This window comes from Agelaius tricolor, unplaced genomic scaffold, assembly GCF_023055355.1.
Source record: "Agelaius tricolor isolate 1412-34295 unplaced genomic scaffold, bAgeTri1.0.p SCAF_8, whole genome shotgun sequence".
NCBI lineage: Eukaryota > Metazoa > Chordata > Aves > Passeriformes > Icteridae > Agelaius > Agelaius tricolor.
In genome coordinates, this window is record NW_027269268.1 from 41,100,073 (window position 1) to 41,126,753 (window position 26,681).

The following is a 26,681-nucleotide window of genomic DNA, read 5'->3' on the forward strand; positions in this document are numbered from 1 at the left end:
TACAGGAAACGCTGAGATGTAGAGAGTGCTGACATTTCTTTTTCCTTCATGTCTGATCCCTCTGGTGATTTCTTTTATAATGGTGTCATATATAGAGTCCTTTAAACACATTTTCTTTATTAACACAAGTATCAGCTAGTTTGTGTTCACAGACTTTAGTAAACACAGAATTCCCACAAAAATTGCACAAAAATTTGCAAACTGTTAATTGCAAATATCAGGCAAAACTGTATCAATTATATCTACCAAGCTTGAATAATTTTCTCCAAGAAAAATCGGGGGGGGGGGGGGGGGGCAAGAGTGATGATTTGAAACATATTTTTACTGTTTACTTGTAGAAAATATTTCTATTGTGTGCTGCATATCAAGTACTGGGAAATCTGTATTCAAAATAATTATTTTTTAAATAAAACTGTTAACCTGTTTTAATAACAAGCAAAAAGAAGATTGGCAACAGAACAACAAATGGAAAGGGATCTGTTTGAGAAGACAGAAGGAGAATATTTGGGCAAGGTCTTTTCTCTCGGCTGAAAGCTTGACCCAACTGAGGCAGGGCTGAACATTTTTTCTGTTTTTCTGTTTTTCAAAGCAAAAGAAATTGAAAAGCCACATGTGTCATTTTAATGTATTTTAAGTACCAGAGACAGATTTTAACCTCTAAACAGTACCCAGGGACCCTGTTACCCAAGTAAACACAAGCAAAACCACCCTGGAAGGGTTTCACAGGAGACCTCAGTAGTCCCTCATTGTTCCCACCACAGAGAACAGGGCTGAAGTTGTGCAAGGTGCAAACCTCAATATACCACTGGGCCAAATCTTCAGCTGAGTTCTGCTGTGTCCAGATTTCAACCTCTGTTTGGAGCTACCACACTTTCTGAGTACATGGGTTCTATAGCTCACGGAAAACTGCATTACAGGCACTAAAATATATGTGCTTCACAGTTTGCTCCCAGTGAAAAGTGTCTCTTGGCTTTGAGAATCTGAAAATAACCAGGCTGTGAAAATTTGAACTGTTTTTTTCACAGAGCATGAAACCAAAATCCCCATTACTTTATACTCTTTCCAAATTGATTTTAAAAATCAGTTGGCTTTCAGTGGCCTCACACTTTGCCCTGGCTCTAGAATGCACTATCAAGAGTATATCAAGCCATCCCTACATTTCCTGTGTACCCTGTATCGTCAGTTCAGACATCTCAAAGAAGCCTATCCACCTGGCTTCACTGAATTGCAACAGACATCAATTTCTTTATTTTGTAACACACCATAACAAGTTTTGTGAAGCTAATACAGATGAGATTTTCAGTTACACCTTTGTCTGGCTTAGTCTGTGATAACAATTCAGTGGAGCCTTTTGGTGCCCGAATGTGGCACTTTGTGGTAGATACCACAACACAGCATTCTCACCTGGTGATTACTGCTCTTCAGCACACAACAACTGCATCAACTGTTGTAAACAGACTTTAACCCACCGAGGGGGCAAAAAAAAGAGAACTGAATAGAGCATTCTGGAAAAAACATGTCTTAAAAATAGTTGAAACCAGGTATTCAATCCATTAGTGTGGAGTAGGGAACATAACAAAAATGTCCCCAGATGTAACAGATTTGAAAAATCATAACACGACATTTTTCATGCAATCTTTAATATTCAAACTGTAACAATGGCTACTTTTAAATTAGAGTTACAAAACCTAAGACTTCCAGTGGAGAGGTGTCGCAAGAGTTGACGTGTAGAGGAGTATTTCTCCCAAAAGCTAAAAGATTTTTAACCAAGGACCGCAAATACTTGGACACTTGTGTAACTCTACACAAGTACAATGCCATTCAGATTCTTTTACAAATATGTCAGTTTTAGTGTTTCAGTAACAAATCAACACTTGAGAAGAAAGAGAAGTAGGAAAGAGAAGAATTTAGGGAAGATGGGTGGTAACAGAAGTCCCTGTCTTGTGTGCTCAGATGCAGAAGTTTGTAAAGATTTAAGGCTGATATAAAAACCTCAGATGAGAACGGGATGTTTTTATGATCAGAAGCCTCCCTTATAATCAGGTTGATGAGTGGTAAATATTCAACAGTCTAGAAGCTGGTGGGACAATCACAACACTGGGTTTGTGATTGTCCCACTGGTAATCAAGGTGCTCACTGGGTAAACACTTGCTCACCTACATCACAGGCGAGATAATCCTACCTTTTATGGCATCGTGCTATAACCACCTCAAAGGTTAGTTCCTAGCTAGCTGAAGGACAGGAAAAGGGACAAAGAAAATCTTGCTGCAGTAAGAAATTCTCTTGGGATGAGACAGATCTGCAAGACCTGAGAGGGGGTGCAGGACAGAGGGGACAGATAATATGAGGAGGAGGGGACCACCACAATTCACAAGGAATGTACAGCATTGTGGCTTGAGCCCTCTTCATCTTCTAGCAGAGTTCTCTTACACACCTGAAGTTTCCATTTCCTTAGCCTGCCTTTGTGTGTAGAAGGGTAACTTGGCCCCACTACATCCATCAGGACTTGGCTCCTAGACTTGACAGGTTCCCCAGGATGTAAAGCCTGTTTCAGTCTTACTTGGATACAACCTAGGCAATTATACTTAGTATGCAAACTCAAAAAAAAATGTCATTTAGCCATTCTAAAGTCAACCTTGCTTTGTACTCAATCTTTTACTGATGTTGGTGACTGGTTCCACTAAAACCACTGCTTTGAAACAAAGTGTACTAAAAATATATAAGAATATAAGTGCTCATGAAAAAATATCTTCCATCTCTGGAGACTGAAATCTTTTGTCTCCAGAATTACAGCAGGGACAACAGAGGTGATGCTAGCACAGATTCATCCCTGCCAGCCCAACCATATGTCTAAACCAACCCTGTCTGCAAGCCCTGAGGTTGTAAGCCAGTGAAGTCTAGGAAGAATCAGATTAGTTTCCCACCTTTGACCACATTGTTGAGGAACAATATTAAGGTAACAAATCTCACAAAACTGCAGGAGACAGCTGTCAAATGTCACTAAGTTTTGATTATTCCTATGCTGGTCATACTGATGACCGTTATGCAATGACTCAGGCAAGTCTAAGGCTTGCCTGCAGGCCATTTATTACATGGATAGGACAATTCATTTCTGTGGTTAGCTAAAGGGAGAACCACCAAAATATTAAAACAAACTTTTGTAATTTTCAACAATATATCCAAGAGTTCTCTAAATAAAATACACATTGGTCAGCTTTTATACACTACATTCTTAAGTAAAAAAAAAAAATCCACAAGTACAGAGGTGGGGACTGATCCAGGCACAATTTTGTCATTAAATAAATGCAGATGCAGACAAACCAACAACTGAGGAACATTGACAGAAACAAAAACAAAATCAGTACTGCTGTTATCTGCCAATCTGCAGGCTAGGCCTGCTGCAGTTCAGGCTTGCAAAGTCCAAACACAGGCTTGTGAATAAGGGTATGCACCTTTCATTTTTCAAGATAGCACACATGTGTTTTGGAGGGAAGAGGCTCAGATAAAGAGCACACCTGTTTCATAAATAGGCACCTGCACTGTGGTCCTGCCAGGAGCCCTCCTTTGATTCACCTCCCATTTCCTCTGCTGCAGCGTCTTTGTGAGAAAACAGAAAGAACAAACGTGAGCAAAACCACTGCTGACAGTCCTCAAAAGATCTTGCACTCATTAATGGAGAAGATCTTCCGCCTGTTCTGCCTTTTGGCTTGGTTGACCGCTGTCCTCACAGCATACTCAAACACCTGCTGCACTCCCCTGTTGCTGAGGGCAGAGCACTCCAAGTAGCCTTTGGCTCGCACATCCTGGGCGAGCCGCTTTCCATCTATAGGGCTGATGCAGGAGGAGCTGTAGGGACCCATGTCCCGCTGGTCCGTCTGAGTGGCGACCACCAAAACGGGGATGCGGGGCAAATGGCTGCGGATCTCGCTGATCCATTTGTTCCTCAGGTTCAGAAAGGAATTATGGTTTGCCACCGAGTAGCACATTAATACCACATCTGCCTGTTGGTAGGAGAGGGGGCGAATGCCTTTAAAGGCATCACTGCCAGATGTGTCCCAAAGACCTAAGCTGATCTGTACACCATCCATGAAGACATCCACGCCAGTATTTTCATATACAGTGGGTCTGTAGTCATCTGGAAAAGTCTCAGATGTGAAACGTACCAGGAGAGATGTTTTCCCAACGGCAGAGTCTCCCACCAGAACACACTTGACTGAATCCAGCATTTTATTAACGTCCAAGGCCAAGAGTGCAGTCTCTGTGCAGCACGAGCGGGATGGAGAGATGCAGTGGTCTTAGAAGCCTTCTATATAATTTCCATTTAGTGAGAAACCATCCAAATCTCTTTACTTCTTATGACTCGATTCTGCCACTTGAGACTAAAATTTCATTTTCTCCCACATGACTCTGTTGGTTTTAAATCTTCAATGAGTCAAATGACGTTTCTGGAAAGCAAAAATAAAATGTAACATTTATAACCCACAGAGAACAAACCATTCCTCATCAAGATGAAGATGCCTGGACACATCTTTGGACAGGTATGGCAAGTAGCCCTCACTGAGGATGATGAACTTTTCTATTTCCTCCCAGCCAGCTATGTGTGCAACAGCCATTCACATAAATAACCTTCTCACTGCTCCACAGGGGCTAACAGTCTTAGCACTATTACCATTTTCCACTGACACAAGCTATTTTTTCCTTCCAATTGTCTAGAGACTAATAAAATTAATTTAACTTTTATATAACTGCTACTAATACGCTGTGAGACATTCCCTGCCTCTGACTTTCACCAAGAATGACAGAATCCTGAATCCCTAAATGATCAGTTCAGATTCCCTTGAAAATGTAGCCACGCTCTGTAGAGGTAGTCAGGAGAAAAAAAAGCTCTTTGCTAACCAATTTGACTTTTTAAACAATCCCATATGAAACACTAACACAGAACCACTTGTGACAATGAGGAAGCAAAGACTTCAGGAGTGACTCTCAATTCACATGAACCTGAACAATTTTTAAAAGCAAAGAAAGATTCACAGAAAAAAAACAAACCCAAGAACAGCTTAATTTTTTTCTTAAAAATCGCTTTCAACAATCAAGAAACACAAGCCAAAGAAAGCCCCATTACCGATGCTTGCCCCAGTAAAAATTTCTTTTGAAGGGAATTTAACTGTCCTGGCATTTACTCCCTTGTAAAACTGAACTAAGAGTACTCTTCAGAGTATGTAATTGCTTTTGAGCTCCTGCCAGCATTCAGTCAAATTTTCCTATTTTGAAAGCATTTGTTTCTTCCCCACTAACTGTGTGCAAGATTCACTGCTCACACAGGGTGACACGCAAGATGCTCCGAAAATCACTAACAGCAAAACTGAAGACAAATTAGTTCTGATGAACAAGAGTAATTAAAAAGAAAGTATCACTGCATAATTTCAAAATGTCATGTGTTTTTTACATAAATAATATATTTCTGTTTCCTTCATATATGTAGAGAGACATCCCAGCTGAAGGCTATTTGCACAGATATAAATGATGGCCACAAAGGGCATATACTGTATTTTACTGTAAGGCTCTCCACTTTCAGTACCCTAACACACCACCTCCTCCCCCTTTATTTCTAGAAAACACTTCAAGCTTTGGCTTACTCCACAAAGGGGGAAACACAAAGGGAAAGTGCTAAATGAGCTTAAAGAGAACATTTTACAGGTACCGACAACTGCTATTGTCCTGCTTTCGTTTTGTGCGGAGGCCATGCCCTACCTCCTCTGGTGCTGCTGGCACACCTGCATCTCCCACCTCATGGCCCGGCTGCCGGCAGATGTGTGGCCGGAGCTCGCTGCTTTATAAAGGTGGCCCCAGGCCTGCGGGCTGTCCCTGTGCGCGCTCGGGTTACCGTATCTACAGGAGCCATTGCAACACACGGCGCTTCCTGGCCTGCCAGCGACACCGCGGCTCTGACTGCCGCTCGCTTCTAGGAACTGGGATGGAGGCTGAGGCTGCTTCACGGCATTCCTGGCTGCCGGGAAACAGGCTGCACTATGAATTCAAGTTTTAGTGGCAGCAGATGAAAATTTGCTTTTAAAGATTCATTAGATCTAACTCCACCCTCTTGTCTTCTATGTTCTCCAAACAAGCTCTCAAGGGAACTAAACAAGACCTTTACAAAACACATCTATGAAAAATTCAAAAAGCATCTGTAGGATAAACATTCAAATTGCTTATATGAATCATAATCTCTCTTTCAGAGTATTCTATTTCAAAATTGGGTCAGCAGTATAGCTTGAAAACACCTCAATTTCACCACAGGACAGCAATGTCCTATTCAGACAAAGCTGCATATTCTCAGAGAAAGTTTCCATGTACCAAGTATCCTTTTCAGAACAAACATTTCTTTGGTGCGAGGAGTCCTCAGTGCCTTCAGATGAATTATTTTGTGCACATTGGAATGTGGGGGAAATAAGGATGTCCAAAGCATGACTTTTGCAATTTCATAAATGCCAAAACAGAGAAAGAGAGATAAAAGGATTGTTCTGGCACTCAACTTGTGGATGACCAGATCAAATTATGCTGGTTATTTTGAAAATATAAAAATTATAAAAGATTGACAGAGATATTAAGGACTAGTGAATATGGCTAGTTGACAGACAATACAAGATGTTGAAATATTCCACTGCGACAGTGCAGAATTGTTTTCAAAGCAAATGATATTGTTCTATATTCCATCAGTGAATAATAAAAAACCCTGGTATATAACAAGGTCCATATTGTGATCCTGTGGACAAATTGCCTTCAATGGTCCTGGTCTTGCATTTGTTAACAACAAATGTGCCTCCATATATAATTGGGACTACATAGGTGCATATTGAAGCATTATCTGTAATTAGGCACATAGTTGGTCCTTGTTGCAGCCTCAGGGTAAGAGCAGCATTACTGTATTAAAATAATTACACAAGTTCACCTCACTGGAAGGAAAATGCTTGATTAAGCATCAACAAAAAGCAGTGTCCTTTAAAAAGCAGTACTTCAAAGTGTCCTTTAAAGACAGTACTGGACACTTCTGTGCCTCAGTATACAATCAGTTTTATAAATATTTGCAAAAGTTTTTGTCCCTTTCTCTCATATTCTGTCTTGGTCCGACAGCACAGTGTGCTACAACCATTACAAGATTGCGGAAAACCTTCTGCTCACAAATCAGAGATGGAGTCTAAGCTGTGGAGGCTTTTTTTTTAATCCGACAATTTGATTTTCAAAAATTTACCGACTTTATTAAGATCATTTTGTATATGGAATTCAATATATAAACGTCTATCTTCTTTTATGCTTTTTTGGTTTATGCTTTCATCACTCATAACAAGAGAAGATATTATTTGAATAGTAAGATAAGACCTTTTATAAAATCACTAGGTATAAGAATGTATGTCTGATTCTTGTGTGGTCATGCTGAGTAGTGATCTTTAGTAAACTTCAGGTTTTGTTCCCTCTGTCTTTGGAATACAGGCACTAGTGTGTGGTTACAGAGATCTCGGACTTCACTGGGGGTGTGAGCACAAGAAGCCCTACAACAGTTGCTCTTGGGCAGTGTCTGAGTTGCACCTCAGCAATCTCATGCAGGTAAAATGCCTCACACTTGCTCATGGCTGAATACCATACAGAGAAGGTGAGTGGGGTTGCCAGCCTGCAATGGGATGGGATGAAAAGCAGAGCACAGCAGCACCGAGCTCTTCGCAGGTAGAGGATTCAAGTGAATACACATCCCATGAAAAACTAATCTGGTATTTGTTGAAAGAGCTCTACTAACAAAGGAAAGCAGGACTACTACATCAAAAGGGGTAAGTTTATCAGCTGGACCAAATGGGATTGTCATTTATGCCAAGAATATCTCTGGCATCTACTATAAGATCATTGTGAGCATGACTCGCTATGGCTAAACATCTCCAGGGGATAGACAGCATCTTATGATAGGGGAAAATAAAAACAGTCAGGAACTCCAATTTCAAAACCTCTCTTAGATCCTGATAGTGCACACTCAGGTAGGCTGGAATTTCAATGGAATTAGCTCATACATAAACAAACCATGCAAGCAAACAACCAGCTTTTTGGATCAGTCACAAAGTGCTTCAGAGAATTAAAGCAGTTAACATGCTAACTATTATTGCCATTATCCACTCCCTACCTCAATTACATCTCAGCAGAGGTCCTGTTTATGTCAGGATAACAGCAGATTAATTTTTCAGTTTGAGCACTGTGTATGCTAGTTCTTGAAGAGACTTGACATGGCAAGGATATTAAAATATTTAGACTAATAGAAGAGGTTGAAACCACCGGAGATACTTCCACCAGCTGTGCAATACTTGAATGTACATACTGTCTTTGCCTACCTACTCTGCTCTTTTAAATCCCACCTCACACAGAGGTGGGGTCTGCAAAACAGTGCCTACAGTTCTTCTCCAATGTGCTGACTGTAACCACTGCTCCTTGCAATTGCACCACAGATATGTAAGAACTCTCCTCAATTCCCTTAGCTAAACGCTCTCAAGGAGAGGAAGGAGGCACAAAGACTACCCTCACTGACCAGAAGAGTGTCCAGCTTTACACCTTCACCTCCATGGGCACAGTGGGCACTGCAGGGCATGGACAGAGCCTGAGAAAACTCCTGCAAGCAGAAGGAGGAGGAGGAAGGCTGGCAGGAATCAACACAGGGCAGAGACACTGCTGCCTGGTTAGTGACAGCACCCAGAAGATGCGGCCCCTTGTGACACAGAAACTGTGGCTGTTGTGACTCCAGTTTGGACACTCTGCTAGATCACCAGGTTGTCAAGGTCACACTGCCTGCTTTTCAGCTCTGTGGATGAGGTGTACTTGCTCCATTCAGATACAAACCTCCAGATTGCTTCCACAGCACAGGTCTTCTGAAAACTAATCCATCAGCTGCAGTCTGGAGACTGCAAGTAAACAAATCCTTGCTGCACTGTCATGCATTCACTCAGCTGATTCTCTGACATTTGCATTAGCTGCCTCCTATTTTCTTAACTCCTTTCAAGACAATTTTGATCTCTAGCCCTGTCTTGCCAATCAGCCTCCATCCACCTCAGAGAGTGTCAGCGTTTCAGTCCGTAGTGGCATTCAGTGGCAGCACCACTGGCTCACAGCCTGTACCTTTTCAAGGTGCTGCATCTTTTCCCCAAACTACTCCACCAAAAAATCTCCATTGAACTCATTCACTTCCTAAGGTGGCTACCACAGGGGTCATCACTATTCTTTGGCCCAAGAGAAAGGTGGCAGGTCACTCATTGGCAGAATAATTCAGCTGTCTGATATATTTGCAATACTGACAGATTAATTGCCAGATTATCTTTCAAGGTGCTTTTAAAGAATTGAAAGGATACTTAGAAGCTTGGATGAGAGCTTTTATACAGATATTTTATCCTTAAGAACAATAATTTCTTCAATGCCTTTCTAAAGTTAGAAAAGCAAGCAAAATGCAATGACCCCATATTTTCAAAGCCAGGATGTCTTGTCATCTCAAAAACAATCTCCTTCCAGAATGAAAAAAATTTGCAGACATAAAAACTTGGAAATTTTTCTTTCACTCCCTTGTTCACGAAACTGAAATCTGTTCCTGTTTTCAAATTTCAGTATTTTATTTGTTAAAAAAAAAACAAACTGAATTTTGGGTTTAATTTCTAATTTATGAAATTTCGAGAAACTAGAGAACCACTTTTTTAGAAACCTTTGCAAAAAATCGCTTCTGGATCAAGACAACACCTGAAAATACCTCTGTTTCTTTCTCTGGCAGTTTTAACCACTGCAAATGAAGAGAAAGATTTATCATCAAATATTCAGTAATCTTGTCAACTTTATTATTAGCAAGGGAACTCAAGTTATCAGATTTAAAGCAAATTTCCTCATATTGAGACTGTGAAATCTTTATATGAAACAACAACGAACACAGACCGATGTTATTTACAAGATTAAATGAGATGTGAAGTCCTAGTAAAGGGATGAAAGTTTTTGTGTAACAAAATATATACATTGAAACACATGCTTACACATTGCACATACATATAAAACGATTTAATGAGCTATCTTATATTTCATAAAATTTAATTTAATTTCTTTAGTAATACTACCTATAATAATACATAAGCAATGGATAACAACATATCTAGAGATCTATTCAATTCACTATAGTTGCTGAGAAAAACAATTTAACTCTCATTCTAATTATAGAATTAGACAAAGGAAATATTTCTTTTATCTTCAAGAGCCCTCTTTCTGTGGCTAATCACACCTTGATCCAGCAATTTACAAATTACACAGGTACACAGACTATTAGAACCACTCCAAAAATTAACAAAAAGCCTGTAAGACTCATGTACTGATCCAAGATCCTAAATCTCTGAAAAGAACTCAATGAGATCCGACAATGCTAAGTACCCACTTAAAGATTCAAGCCATTAGTCTGAAGTAATTTTTCTCCATGTTTACGGCATGGTAAATGGCAAACCATGGTTATGACATGGTAAATGACAAACTATGTAGCATTCATGGTATTATGGGTCATTTTCAAAAGGGATCCATTTTCAGTATATATGTTCTCTACAAACTGAAATTGGGGTCAATCAAGTGTAGGAAAGTAATCCCTTCAGAGAGGACCAGCTCATAAACCATTCTCAGTCCGATCCAATATCCTCAAAGTCACCAGAAATGGAGCAGCATGTCATGCCTGAGGTTAGGTAAGCCTAGCCTTCTCCTTCTGCAGGATACTGGATATATGTCACCTCTCTTTCCCACCCTCCTCTGTGTTAATTTTTCTCCTCTGTGCTTAAACAGAGAAGAAATTTTTGAGTTTCACTACAGATGCAACTGTACATGGAGCAGCTGGTGAGCAAATGTCACACATGTGTACATTCGAGCACAGAAGTTCATCAGCCATCTGTCTGCCTGCTGTCCCTCACAGTCACTGTTTCTGTACACACACACATATAAATATATATATGTGTATCTATATATCTATATCTATATCTATATATATCTTCACACTGACACAGAACTGCTCCTGGGTCCAGATGGGGGTACAGACACACTTGCAGATGAACATGGATAAAGTGCTATGTGCTGACTCCAGTGCTATCACACATACCTATGAATACTTTTTCTACCTAAATGACTTACAGGTCAAAAGCAAATTTTCAAAAACTCTAACTGCATTTTAGCCAAACTGAAGCCTTGATAATATAAAACACTTTATATTTAAGTAATTGACCTTAATCAGACTACTGTGTGTGTAGAATTAGTTACATGTAGAAATGTTTGGGCCTCAAACCACTTCAAATTTTTCATGCCACATCCTCTTTCAACACAGTTAAATTTCTTGAAGTTTGAGACAAATCAAAAAAGCATATTTTTGATTTGTCAACATATTTTGATAACATATTTTTGTAGGATTTTTTAAAATAGATTTAACTCTTAAAAATCTCCCCAAATTTTCATGGCTGTTGAAGTATTCTTTGGCTGTTGAAGTACTCTTTTACTTACAACCTTCAACAATTATTGTGTTTTCTTTCCAGCGAGCCTGACCCTACCCCTATTTCTGCTTGTTCTTTATTTTTACCATCTGCAGACACAGGTATCCATTTCTCTTTCATACACAACTAACATTTCTTACTTTTAAATAATCATTCATAATTTCTCAGAGAATGATGCATTATTTGCTAGACTGGATGTATAGAAGCATATATGCACATATATAGGTACACAAAAATATTGAAAATAAATCTGTGCATATTTAAAATCTAAGTATTTCAGTGATGAATCAATACATTCATGTACAAAAAATCACATCCATATGTACATGCATATGTGTATGTCCATATACATATATATACACACACACACACACACACACACACATATATATATGTGGACACCTTGATATTAATTCATTGCAAAAGACATTGCTACAGATTGCTGTAGGAAACAACATGCTGTGGGCAAGATATCTTACCATCATTTGAAAACCTACATACATATTTTGCATCAAATGGATGCATTATTGAAATAGTCATGGTCCACATACAGGTACATATGTATTTGTATGCACATGTACCTCCATGCACAATCTCCATGAGCAGAGATTACTGCTGTGCTAAATGGGGATTTGCAATAACCTAGGTATGTAATTTATAGAATTTTACATATAAAATTACATAGTCACCGATTGTAAACTGTCATATTTCTGCTGCATATGCAGCCATTACATTTATTAGACACATCTTTACAATAAGTTGTTAAGGAGACGCATGGATTTATATTAAATCATGCAGATGAGTGACACGATAAATCATTAAAACAAACTAGCATCTCCATAGACATGCTTGCATTTGCAGTCAAAAGGGCTTCCCCTCTTTCAGAGCCTGTGCCAAGCCCACTGCAGTGGAGAAGGCTGACTTCTGTGTGTTTTGGCTCTAACCTGTGGTAGGACTGCGCTCCTCTCTCTTGTTCCCACACTACTTGATCTTCTTGACTGGCTCCCTTAAATGCTACGAAGTAATCAACAGTAATAGTATAGCTAAAAGCTAATATATGAATGCTAGAGGCGATATAACATGCTCCTCAATGTTAAAACATCTTTAAAAATTGCCCTACCATTTCTCCATTTTCCTCAAGGGATCCCTTGCAAGATCTCCAACTTTACTTTCAGAAGTCTCTTCAATTTTGCTCTGATTTTATAAAATGCCTAGCACAAAATAAGGAGATTCTCAAGCCTGGATCTTCTCCCCCTGGTATAAGCAGGAGAAAAAGGAGGTTCTCCGTGTTCATTAAGTTATGTATTTGCACAGGTTCGATTTCAGTGGGAGGTAAAGACGGAGAATGTTAGAACAGAATTAGCCACTCTTCCATGGAAGATTATTTTTGTATATTTTGTGAGAAGAATAAAATGTTGGATATACAGGTGTTTTGAGTAGTAATAATGTTGATCAAACAATACACAATAATGACCTTGCTAAAATACGATACACAATAATGACCTTGCTAAATAATGACTTGTTTTTAATTCAGGAAGAACTCATATTTACTGCATGTCACCATTTGTTTTGCTGTGATGAATGTCAAACTTCGGACATTCATTAGCAAAGCTAGCAAAAGAAGCAACAATAATTTGGTTGGGTATTTATTTTAGAAAACAGAAAATTCCTGATAATTTTAGCTCTTTCCCCTTAGGACTGCCAGCAACAAAAACCTTTTTCTTGTCTCTGTATACATCAGAGTGTTTAAAATCATAGTCCAGATTTCACATAGCGGGGAAATTGCCATCTTTAATATCGTTCTTAAATTGTGTGTGCACACATATGCATAAAAATGTTAAAAATTTGAAGACCTTACTTTGAAATAATGACTTCTCAAGTATCAGGTGTGATATAAAACATACAATTATAATAACTTGTCCTGCATTTGTTGATTTATGATTTTTATATTTTTGATTTTTTCAATACATTTTTAAAAAGGAGTTGTCTTCCACAATCTATGCCATGACTTAGTATTCACACACTGTATCCAGCACACAGATAAAATAAGAAATAATACATATCCATTATACAAGCAGGATTTTTTTTTCTTACCATGCAGCCTCTCAAGAATTCCTTAATTGAAGCAAATAAAATTAGATTTAAAAAATGGGCATGCATACTTGCCTTCATCAAACTGCCTACATTCCGTGCATAGTTATGATTAAAGCCCAACTTCAAAGGAACAAGCTTTCTTTTCTTTTTTAAATTTTTTTTTTTTTGGAATTAGCACAAGTTATACCTGGTAGCTCAGATCTTATATTGATTTATATCTTACACCAACCATACGCCAGAGCAGAATATATATTTTAGTGCCTGTTTTTTCCTTTACTTTCCTCTGATTCCATTACAATCTTGTTCTCTTGCCACCTTTATATAAAACATATGATACTGCAGACAGCAGCAGTCACATGGAATAGGTTAAGAGGAGAAAAGACTCTACAACCAAATGTAATACAAAAATCCTTCTCACTCATTCTTCAGCTGAGTATTTTGAGAAGCCATTCATATATTTATAGCTGACATCCACTTGGCTTTCAGTCAGTTTAAAGATCATGCAAATCCCCATGCTACAGTAAATCTTAATGCAGAGTTCTTCAGTGGGAAGCACAGAAAGTATTCCTTGATTATCTTGATTTTTACATATTTTGAATGAAAATGATCATACATATGAAAAGAGAGATATTTTAGGAGAGAGATGTTTGCACATTATGAGAACATTTCCCATGCTTTATTTTTGAATCCTGATGGACTTGATTCAAACTCAGAGATACTTTACCCAACAGCTTTTCATCCAGAATTAAACCTCCACTGAAAGAGATGGGAATTTAAAAACTCCCATTTAAATTGATGGAGAATAAGGAAATTACATGAAGGGGTTTTACGACAGCTGTTTCATAATATATTTTTATAGTGAGAAAAACAAAAGCTCACAGACAATTAGATAGATAATTAATAGATAGGTTAATTAATAGATATTTGGGTATATCAGTAGCTCAATAACTTCAAACTCCTAAGTCTTTACTGGTTTTTAAGCACAGTTTTTTGATGGAAATAAAAGAGGCAAGCTGAAGACTGTGTGTCCATTGGCATGCCTATCAATGAAAGGAAAGAACAGTTTTCTTGCAAGTTTGAAAGGTTTCATAGTCTTTCAATGACCACGGCACAGGAAACAACTAAAAGAGACCCCCAGCTACACAGGGGTCTTGGTCTCACACTTTTATATTAGGCGAGTCAGTTATACCTATATTTTGACATAAATCAGTCTAACCTTCAAAAGCAACACACTGTCACTCATGAGGAGAAGTGGTATCACCAGATGGTACAACAACCTCAAGCTGGCAAGTGTCAGTTACTGGTACTCACGCTTGTGTGTGAGAAGTGGCATCATGCACAGTATGTAACCACAGCCCACTGTGCCAGCTTCTGCCAGGAGAGGTGTTTGCTCCTTTTCCAGCACATGCTGGGTCTTTCCTACGTGACAGGTCACTATGGCTCCCCATAGAGAAATCCCCAAACCGTAGCAGAATCCTCGTGTGGTTTCCAGCAGGTTCATATGTTTTGTCAGGTAAAGAGAAGCATGCCAAGTTCAGCCCCACCCTCATCCCTTAGCAATTTACACTTCTCCTTGGCTTCTGTAACCAAAGAGCAAATGCAATTGCTCGTGCAAAAGCAACACAGTGCAGACGCAGCAGCAGGCAACTGTGCAGGGGGGAGTGATAAAGGGTCAGTGATAAACACAGGGCACGGCCACAAGCCAGGTTGGGCACGAGCCACTCCCGTACCCACTCTGCAGGGAATGCATGTGCGTACAAAGTGCTCAGACCGTGCTCCCCCCATCCTCCAGCCACCCTGTCAGCAGTGACAGACTGGGACTGCTGGGACTATTGCTCCCTGCCACTTTGCCAGCTGCTCATATTAGACCTGATACACCAAAGTTTGTAGCCATGACTTCCAGTACTCACACTCTGCATTACAGAGGTTTTGCAGGCTCCAAAACTTCCACTGTACACTGATCCATCTGGTGGATTGGAACTGTTTTCCAGTTCTTCACTGACATAAAAATTGAAGGACAACTATATCCTTCTAAGCAAATAGGAAACTCTACTTGGTTTTGTGGAGAAGAGCTAATGGTAGGCTACATCCCACAAATTTTGTTGCTACATTGCTTTGTTGTGTTTGTGTGAGTCTGCCCAGCATCTTAAGGCCATAATGCTTTAATAGTGGGCTTGAGACAGCTGCAGCCAACTTCCTTTCTTAATTGTTGTGCTGGAGTTATCTCAAAATACTTTTCAGCTGTAAGTTGTCATAGCATGGAAACATTTGAAAACTGCAGATTTAATAAAACCACACACCACTAGCCAAAAACAAAAGAATCTAATTTGGGAATGATGTTAAAATGTGTGGTGTGATGTCTAAAGTGTTACACCAAGACTTTTGAAAAAGGCAAATCTTACAGTTACTTATTTTATCTCTTTTCAAACAATAATCAAAAGTACTATAGAAAAATCCCCAATTTTTCATTTTATGGTCAATGTCAATCAAATTAATCATTTGAATGGTGCATTCAGTAACATTCTACTGTTTCTTAGGGAAAACTATAGAATCACAGCACCAAAATTTCATAAAGAAAAAGGGGGGTTAAGAGGCAATTTTCACAGAAGATCTTTTACATTAAAGTGCCTAACTCACTTGCTGTTATACATCTAGAACTGCACAGCGAAAGCAGAGGAGAAACAGCAGAATTTCATCTCCCTGCCTGGGTGTCCTCCTGGCTGGTTATCAGAAAGTGTCACCAAGAAAAGCTCCTTGGGAGCTTCCGCTGGTACAGACCCACTGCTCTACAAAACAGGCCAGCCCATGAGACTGCCACCACGCTGGCTGCTCACTTCCTGTGTGCTCTGGTTGTGCTGCAGATCACCCCCTCACTTCTCTCAGGGTTTATATGACTTGCCCCTCACTGTACAAGAGATTATTTCCCTAACATCCCTGGCACTAGCAGTTGTTACCAGCAATGTGACTTTAGCACCAGTCTCTCCATTTTGAGGCCTGATGCTCTTCTGCTATGAGATGACTTCACACTGCTTTGGCACAGTAAAATTACCTTAAAATGGGATTAAATTACAGTAACTTACAGCCATGTTGCTCTGCTGATGGCCTATGAATCTTGCTATACATGAAAATCAAATCCATTTTTAAATTTAATTCTTTACTCTGGAATTTAGTAAGTACAGATTACTTATAAAAACACTGATTCTCTGTAACTACAAACCTACAGATTTTCCTGGCTTGCAGCACCCAGTCTGAGGAATGTAAAACTTGGTATTATGCCTCACTAAGACCTATTCTCTAACTTTAGCAGGAAGCAAGTGCATATGTGGCTTTTTGACCTTGCAGTTACTGCCCAAATCTCAAACACAGTATTCACATGAAGTCTGTACCCACTTTCTCTCGTAGAACTGACTCCATTTGTATGATAGATCTTCAGACTATATCAGAAAAACTATATCAAATCCCATTCTAAAGTCAAGTAAGTATACACATATGGTTCTTCCTACTGGAAAACCACGAACACACCACACTGACATAAATGGTGGGGTTGAAAATGTGGAATATGAAACAGCACAATCCCACCTTATTCCAACAGCAACAGACACCAAAATTTGCTGACAGCTATGACTGTTAACAACTAAGTTATCTCATTTACCCTACCTTTTCCTTCTGCAAGTATCTTATTCAGGATAAATCCCACGATAAAGCTGACTCCTGCCAGATGCCACAGTTCAACTCCTGCCCCATCCAAAGGTGGAAACACAGCTGAAATGAGAAGTTAGAAAATCTTAAATCCACACTCAGATTTTTTGCAGGGACTTGTGTCAGAGAGATGGTTCAAGCCTCAATGTGCTTTATCCTCATTCACCTTTCAGATTAACTGCATCTCATTGGCAATGTGACAAGACTATTCCATCACACTAGAGCATCAGAAGATGCAGGGTTTGTGAGGAGAATCTGGAAATGGGTGTGCACAGATGTGCACACATGCACATACACACATACTGTTCTGTAAGGGGACTCCACACCCTGAGCATGCCACAGCTGGATCAGAAAGCAGAGAAGAAGCCATGGGAGGGACCTGAACACAGAGTTATAGACGTGGCCATTTAGATGGAAATCCTCCATCTCAGAAGGTGGCACAGGCATTTGTTAGACCCAGCAGGGCCAGGCAGCTGCTGGAGCCAGAGCCAACCACAGATATGCTGTCAAATTAAAAATACTTTGAATCTCCCTCCACTCCTAAGAACGTGTTTCTCAAATTCTCACAATAAAATCTTCATCTAAATTTGTTTGGGAATATTTAAGATGAAGCAGAACAGTTTCCTCAGAAGCATGATGTACTTCACAAATGGGGAAGAAAACTATCATTTGAAATATTGCAGATTTATACATGTCTATCACTCCTGTGTTCATAGTTCATACAACAGAAAAGAGTGTCAGAATCAAATCCACCATCTTGAGAGTAACTCCCATTTTTTCTTTTTATTATATCAGTTAACATGGAGGAAACTTTTCACACCCCTTTTTCTACTTTATATAAGGCCTTTTTATGCTGAGGTGGGAAAAAACTCTGGAACACATGAAAATACAGAAAATGCAAGATGTAGGTCAGTGTGTAATTGTATATCTCAACACCAAGCATTTAACAGATGGTATTTAGCAGAAAAGTAAAACTGATTATGCGAACCAATTTCACAAACTTATTAATAAAAGTAATTAACAAAAATAAACCAAAATATATTGAATTTGATTCTGAATACTCCTAGGGAAAAAAAATTGCAATGAACTCACCAGAGGCAGGAAGCTGAAAGAGGCTGTTGAAAATGAACGTTAAAGAAGTCAACTATCCTAGACGAGATAAAGGAAGAAAAAAAGAAGAGTGGTGTTCTGTGTTCCTGGCTTTTTCAGATAGACTTCTTTTTTAGCAAATTAGAACAATTATATAATTGAGAAGACAAAAAAATCCAAAAGCTCTAAAGGTAACCAGAGACACCTGTGCTTACAGGCCAAGTAGTCCAGGCAACTGGGTCTAGTTCATCTGGAGGCAGCAGTCACAGCAGAGCCAGATGCAGAGTGACGAGAAGGAGTGGAGAGGTTTAGCGTAAGTCAGCTTTCTGGGGAGAGCTTCACAGCTCTGCCTCTGTGGGTTTGTTGTGGGTTGCTATATCTTTCTGTCTTTGGTGACTATGGGAGCAGATGTAAAAACCTTGTAGATGGGGGAGGGAGGCAAACCCTCCAGGCTGCAGAAAGCTTTCTCTTTGTACTCTGCTGCTCCTGCAGCTGCCTCCTCCCTGCTACAGGGGCTAATGTCACAGCCCAGCCCAGCAGCTCAATACGTGTGAGGAGAAAAGGAGCAGATCAACAACTGCCCAGCATGGCTATGTGCAATTCACACTCCAGTAGCAGAATGGCATTTGGGATTTTTCTGCAACCTGGAATATGGCCCTGCCTGGAATATGGCCCTGCCTTTACAGAGGAGAGTGTGCATGTTTAATTAACTAACTTTGTGCAAAACCCAAGGCAGGCACTTTGGGCTGATTCAACATTGGTGTGCATGGTTCTGTTGTAATTCAGTGAGGATGCCTCTGAAGTTCTGGTCAGGATTGATCAGTAGTATCATTTTATCAGCATATATGTCCTCTATTCTACCAGCAAAAGGAGGCTGAGCAGGTGAAGGCATCACAGACATTGAGACTCCCACCTTTCCCAGCACAGACAAATTGAGCTGGGCAGATCCGCATCACTTTCAGCTACCACCACAACTACACAACACTGAAAGCAAAACTGATGGTAGTTTCAGGATTTCAGGTGTCTATGGTCTACACTTTAGGATCCAACAGCACAAGAGGTTGCCCACTTTGATCAGGCAATAAGACTGCAGGGAGGGCACTCCTGTCCTATTCTCCTGAAGCAGCCCAGGTGCACTGGCACAGCAGGAGAGCTGCCCTGCGCTGAAGGTGAAGGGCCCAGATGACCAGCACAGAGGAACGTCTGGGCCTCAGGCAGAGGGACAAGCACTGGCTTCCCAAGCAGCCTTGAAACCCAGAGGCACAGAAGTGGAAAGCAAGCCCTTTTCAGCAAGTATTTTGGGCTCAGTGAAATTATCTCTAACCACGAAACAGTAGCGACAGACTGCCTGATCCAGATCTAACACCATGCATTTTATGTTCATTGCAGGATGGAAACTTTCTAAAGACAGCTAATGAATCGGTCCACATTAACATTATGACAGTACAATGCATTCCAAGATAAAGTCATACTGCTTCTAAGAAAGATTAAAAACCAACAGAATAGTTTACAAGATAAAGCAAAACGGAAACAAAAAGAGAATTTATGTGTAGATGAAAGGCAGTTTGTGCCAAAAAATAAAAAGAATATAGCCTATGTAAACATGCTTAGGCTGGAGAATCAATTTGTTTCTTTTCCCTGCAAAATGAAATTAATTCAGTCAATTATCAACAGTGATGAAGTTAAGGAAGGCTCACAGAAGGTATTTTAAGAATCCTATCTTCTTAAAATTTTCAATCTTCCTTTTAGTTTGAGACAAGATTTTGAATAAGGGGCTTCAGCGCTTCACCAGTTTATGTGAGAACTTGTGTTTCCTCATTTTCACATTAAACATCTATTCATCTGTTTTTAACTAGGTTTGGGTTTCCCAATAGCAGCCTAAGCAATCAGGCAGTAAGTTTCCATTGCAACTGTGATAAAGCAAATCAGACACGCTAACTGTTAAATTGAATATTTCTGTTTCCATCAGAAATATTCAGAATTGTCAGAAGTAGAGAAATCAATACTATTTGCAAATTATACTGATATAAATGTCTTTGGTGATCATCACCAATTTTAGGTCTGCTACAGAGAGCAGATACTTAAAAATGCAACTACTCTTCTCTATTTTGTGCTGAGATTAATCCAGATGTGAAGCCATCTGGCTAAGTAGTTTGCATTTTGGAAAGAGTGCATCCATCTGTAAAATACTTCATAAACAACTTTTGAACTGAGTGAATTCAGCTAAAAAACAAAACTGTAGAGTAAGAGACACGTTTTAACATGTCTTGATTTCCACCCGTTTCCCTCCACTACATTTCCTGAACTATCTTGACCCAATAACTTCCCAAAAATAGTTGAATTTTATTTATTTGAGACCTTTCTCAGTAATACACATGCTTCATGCATTTGATCCATTATTTAACTTCTAAGAGACCTGGAACTCCAACAAAAGAGCCTCAGCTCCATGCACATGTAGGTAATTCCAAAGTTAGATGCAAAATTGACACCTGACCTGTTTCTCTTGATCCTTGGTTGGTTGTTGGATTGGCTTTTGGGAGTCTTTTTGTCTTTCTTACCACAGTGTTTTGGCTCCTTTACACCTCTTCATGATGTGCAATGAAGGGGAACATCTGGCTGTGAGAGAATAGTGAATACATTAAAAAATACATTGCTTCTCCTTTTTAAAAAACTCATTATGAGTCATTATCTGTGACTTTCAGAAACAAACATCTTGTTGCAGAAAATATTTATAGGGGCGGAGCAAAGGCTTGCAATTTATTCTTGCATTGAGAAGTAGGCTGACAGCAAAAATAAAGTCTCAAACCACAAGTAACTAAGGGTTTATAAGAAGTTATGTAAAATAACATTACCCAGGGTCTTGACATGGGTCAGTCTACAAGAAAAGTCACATTTCTTCTTAATCCACTGCTTTTTGTTCCTCTTGGAGAAAAAAGAAAGCTGCTGGTGTTAAGAAGGGGGTTGAGATTAAGGAAGAATGCTGCTCCTGTCCCCCCGCCTGTGTTCCTTTTAGTTCTCAGATTCACTCAGCTCAGATTTTGGTCTGCATGGATACATGGTAAGTGCAATGCTCAGGAAGTAAACCATGACACTCTTTAATCCTACAAGCCTTTCTCCTGTCCCAGATGATCATTAAATTACACAAAAGAGAGATAATTGTTGCTTATGTCTAGCCACTGCAACAGACATATAAAAAAAACACAAGAAGAAATACACTTATTTTGTGAAAAAAGAGCCTAATTCTTTTTTGGTATAATTTTCAAAGGGAGGCAGGAAAAATATATGTGGTCAAGATGCCAGCTGTGTGTTAGGAAAACTGGGATGTGCCTATTTGCTTTCCCCTGAGTTCCTGGGCAGTACAGGGGAAATTAGGTAGGTCACCCAGACACAATTTAGCCTGGGGGTGAAGTCATTCCCTTCCCAGGAGCAGATACCTCAGCACAAGGGAGGCTTCCTCACGGCATGGCAGAGAGCATTGCTGAGGGAGTCTCTAAAGCAGAGCAGGCACAGTTACTTCCACATAACGCATTGCGAGAGCACTCAATCTGAAAGAGGAAATGAAAACGCAGTCTCACAAGCACTTCCTATGCGGATTTTGGTAAAAGTCTCACACGTTATTTACTACACCTTCATGAGCTTAGGCTTTGGCTCCTCAGGAATCTAACATTGTGGGTGAGATACCCCTCAGCTTTGGTAGTGAAGGGGCACAAACTGAAGCCTGATAAAATAGAACCCAAAATTGAGCATAAGGCAGGCTCCTGATACATTGTGTGGGCAGAACTAGAGGCCTTCAGAAGGTGAGTCAAAGCCCTCCAGAGAAGCCTAAATGAAGGAACATGCTGGAAATGCCACCCCCTCCCTGTGGACTCTCTTGCCTCCTTCCTGAGTTACAAAGTTCAACTTTCAACTCAACTCAGCTCCTGAGCCCCTTCCCATGCCATTCATTGCCTCTTCCTCTTCACTGACAGGCTTGCCCTATGCTTCAGGGGCCACAGAGCAGCCCTCCAGCTACTCCTGCTCTGCAGGATTTGGCCATGAGCTTCCCAGTTTCTGGGTGCAGTGCTGAGATGGGTACAAGGCGCAAAGCAACTGAGACCTGGTCATGCCTGAGCAGCACAGACCTCTCAGGACCAAAACAGAAAACCCTGAGTTGTGCAAACAATGATCAAACTTGGGTTTGGCACTTGGGTGCGGTCATCTCCATTCATCCAGCCTCTTTTCAAGACTGATGCAGCTCCTTGCATTAAACCCATACACTTCTGAGGGAAGGCAGGCAGAGATTTCCCCACTTTCTGAGACCACAGCTTTCTGCTATCTCAACTACAGAGCTATTCTTTATTACTTTCATGTTTCCCCACTGTGTAGAGGTTACTAATTAGTTATTTCTCTGGGATAGTTCTCTTGAGATCAGGTTGTCAGCAACATGGGCTATGTGACAAAACTAACATTTACATATTGAATGTTTTCTTGGAATACACAAAATCTGGTGTCCTTCCTTGCACAATTCCTCCTGTGACGTCAGCATGGAACTGGTGGGCAATATACAGGAAGATCACTTCCTCCAGAGTCACATGAAAACCTACATCCCCTTTCTTGAAAGTGAAGCGCACTTAGGAACTGCACTGAGGGTTACTTAACTCCCCCATCTCTCATTCTGAGAAAGCTAGCATAAAAGCAGTCACATCACATAATCATAGAATAATTAAGGATTGGAATGGACTTTAAAGGTCATCCAGTCCCAGCCTCCCAGGCCATGGACAGGGACGCCTCCCACTAGACCAGCTTGCCCCAGGCCTTATCCAACCTGGCTTTGAACAATGCCAGTCTTGGGGTGTCCAACAGCCTCCCTGACAACCTGTTCCAGTGTCTAATAACTAATTCAATCTTCTTCCCCCATATCAGGTACTATTTCCAAAATACCCATCTCCCATCTGCCCTATTGAAGGAAGAAGATTCTTTCTGTGTTTGCCTGGCTGTGGTTTTTTTTGTTGGCACTCTGGGAGGACATTTGCCACCTCATGGAGCAGACGTGGAGCTTAGAACAGACCTCTCTGACCAGCAGAAGCTGCTCCTGTCCCCCCTGCTTGATTTCCTTTTTGTTCTCAGATTTGCTCAGCTCTGATTTTGGTCTGCCTCAGAGGGTATGGTATATGCAATGCTGTGGAAGTAAATCTTGATACCAACTGTATTTAACCCTACAAGCCTTTCTCTTGTTCTAGATGATCATTATAAAAAACCCTAATTGCTGCTTATGTCTAGCACCAGAGATATAAACAACACACAAAATGTGTGCTTGTTTTAAAAAAGCCTAATTTTAAAAATTTTTTCTTAAATTTTCGAAGGGAGAATGTGCAGAACGTGCAAACCCACGTCTATTTCTGTAAACTCTCTGACTTCTGCCATTTCTCTCTCCCGGGGGGACATTCACACTTCCTTCCCCCACCTGGATCTAATGCAAAACTAACGCCAGTGGCTTTGTTGTAAGCATGGAGGAGGCCCCGGTTGTTTTCTCTATGAAACCACCCTTCACCTTGGGCTGCCCCGGCCCAGGCCTCAGAGCGACCAATGCGCTCCTGGCGCTGCCGCCCGGCCCAGCAGAGGCCGGAGCCGGGTGCCAGCGCCGAGGGAAAGGCTGGCTCCTCCTTTGGCTCCGCCCGGGAGACGCCGGGCTGCGCCGGTCACAGCAGGGAGGTGGGGGAGGGAGCCTCTTCCCTCGGCAGCCCCGCTGCAGCCGCCCCGGGGCTCCCCCTTCCCTGCTCCCGCAGCCCCGGGCGGCGGCAGCTCCGGGCGGCTCCCGCCTCAGGGCCCGGCGGGATCGCCAAGCACACACGGCCCGGCACCCACGGAGGGAGCAGACACCCTGATCCCTGGTCCCTGCTCCAGCCCCAGCCCCACACCCGCGGCCTTGCCATGCCCCGTTGGAGCTGCTGACTACTTTCGGCTTGTCAGGAAAGAAAACAAACCAGGCCTCTTGCCCCAGCTATGGGAGAGGCCACCGGGGCTCCCCTTGAGAAACAGCAGTCTGAAGGCAGCAGCTGGTTTTGTTTTGAATGTGCTTTTCCCACTTGTTCCTGCTTCAAAAGAGACAGGGATAGTTACACTGCTCAGTCTCAGGCGCTCTGCCCCACCAGCTAGTTTCTCCTTTCTAGTCCATAAACATGGAGATGTTACCCCAAAAGAAGACTCGGAACAGAAGCCTGACATAGGTGCCCTGACCTGCTCCCAAAGGGAAGCCCCCATGCCAGCCAGAGTGCATCATCCCTCCAAGGATCTTCTGCTGTCTACAGCATATCAAAGTAGCTACTTTACATGGCTACCGTGATAAATGCTCAAACCTGTCTATATGGCACTGCAGGACAGTAAAAGGAGATAATCTGGAAAGGCAAGGGTACACAGATGAAGAAGCCTACTTTTACTCTGATTTCGAGACAGGAATCCAAGGCAATGAGTTAGCTGACATGGAGCAAACACTATTATGGAGAGCTCGCACACATCAACTTCATAGGGCTGCAATTTCTCCATTTACAGACCAAACTGATTAAATCTGTGGCTCTGGCAGAGGATTCCATTCCAAGATTTCCACTGCTTGCTCTCCTGGCCCGTGTGTGTATGAGTAGCCACAGATGTCTATGAAGGAGAGTGCTGTTTCTCAAGATAATACAAAAATAACACTGATCCATGCGGTTGCTTACCAATTAGTGGCAACTAATAAGAAGCTACTGCTAGCCCAGCCAGGCCCCAAGATGCAAAGTCAAGCAACAAGGGGACCTTCCCTATCATGGTATTCAAGAAGACTGTGCCACCTGTAATATCCACAGTGGCACAGAACTTCACCAAACAGCACAATGCCTTTATGTCAGTTTCCAAACAGACTGATCTGTCCAAGCATCCAGCCTACAAAAACTAACCCAGGGCAGCTGATGGAGAAACCCTGACACTACCATCTTCAAACCTGTGTGCAAAAATGAACTTGTCTCACCCATCTCTAGCCCAGAGCAGCAAGTATATTTTGAAAACCAACTCTACCCCACCCATCTGTAAAGAAGAAAAAAATTCACCAAAATAATACTCCAAATACAATATCTCCCTCTGAGGAAGCAATGAACAGCACGTGATGTGTAATAACATCCTTTAGCACCTGTCATACAGAGAAACAACTCTGCTCTGGTAGGGGCACAGTAAGAACTGCTGCCACCATCACTCTATGCCATTGGCAAGGGCACCACCTATTGTCAGGCTACCTGACATGTTCCACCAGCAGACACATTTAATTATGCTTTAATAATTTGACAAACTGTTTGTCTCTAGCAATATTTTTATTTTACCACAGTACAGTTTTCAGTCCTAAAGTTCAAATTATTTTCCTAAGTAAGGACAGACTACAATACCCTATTACTCTTATTAAATAGGGAGACAGACTCTCAGAAGTGCACAGGGTTGCTTTGGAAGAACAAACTCCGATCTGGAAGCAGAGAGGTGCTCAAGACTATCCCAGCACACAGGAAGAAAAGGGCATGAACTGAAACAGAAACTGGTGAGTCAGGATGAAATGTTTAAGCAAGGTTAGGAGTTAAGCTGCCTCAAGACAGAAGGCAAGTCCAGCAGCAGTACCTCCACTTTAAATCATCAATTTGAGAGACTAATGCCCAAGCTGGACCTTCAGCCACACTGCCAGAGCAGGGAGTCCTGTAAGTAAAGAGCACACAACCAATGAGATATTTACCAATGCTGTGGTCTAATAACTGTGGCTCAGGATCAGCCACGTCACATTTAAAACCAGCATCTGTCAAGCTTCCACGTCTCCCCAAAACCTGTTTTCCCTGCTCTCTTGAACAGCTTATGAGTTAGGGCTTTGCTGTGGAAATGCACAAGCCTGACTTGTTTTTGCAGTCAACCAAGCTGCAAGGCAATGAAGCCATAGGAGTGATTCTGCAGGAGTCATCTGGGGTCACAGCAAGTTGTCTTCAAACTGAGCTAATAAAACAGGTTAGACTCCAGTCAGCACTTTGGTGTCATTCCACATTTCCAGGACAATACACAGGACAATACCTGCACCTGACCAGAACGGGGCAGGCTTGGGAAAAGCCAGGCTTACTAGCTCTGTATCCACCACGGTACAGCGCTGGGCTCCCTCAGGATCTGGCCTCTCACCGCCCTTGACCTACGGGCTCCTGCTAAATGAGGTCACTGCAGAACACTTCCCTCTCCCAAAGCCCCACTGCTGCAGTGGTCAGACCATCCCTCCCCTTGGTGTACACTGCTGCTCTCACTCTCCCATGA

At 41.2% G+C, this 26,681-nt stretch overlaps 1 protein-coding gene across 3 annotated transcripts; it reads right to left on the reverse strand.

Annotated features, from left to right (window-relative positions):
* Nucleotides 1–296: 296 nt before the first annotated feature.
* On the reverse strand, nt 297–21,317 carry RHOH (ras homolog family member H). 3 transcript variants are annotated; one of them, XM_071432508.1, is made up of 3 exons: nt 18,617–21,317; nt 17,271–17,375; nt 297–4,445 (listed from the first exon to the last, which is right to left on the reverse strand). In XM_071432508.1, exon 3 carries the CDS (start codon nt 4,224–4,226, stop codon nt 3,651–3,653), a length of 576 nt encoding a protein of 191 aa, XP_071288609.1. In that variant the 5' UTR covers nt 4,227–4,445; nt 17,271–17,375; nt 18,617–21,317; the 3' UTR covers nt 297–3,650. The 3 variants fall into 3 exon arrangements, with proteins under 3 accessions (XP_071288609.1, XP_071288608.1, XP_071288610.1); XM_071432507.1 differs by having other exon boundaries at nt 18,405–21,317; XM_071432509.1 differs by lacking the exons at nt 17,271–17,375; nt 18,617–21,317 and adding an exon at nt 5,752–6,007.
* Nucleotides 21,318–26,681: the final 5,364 nt, after the last annotated feature.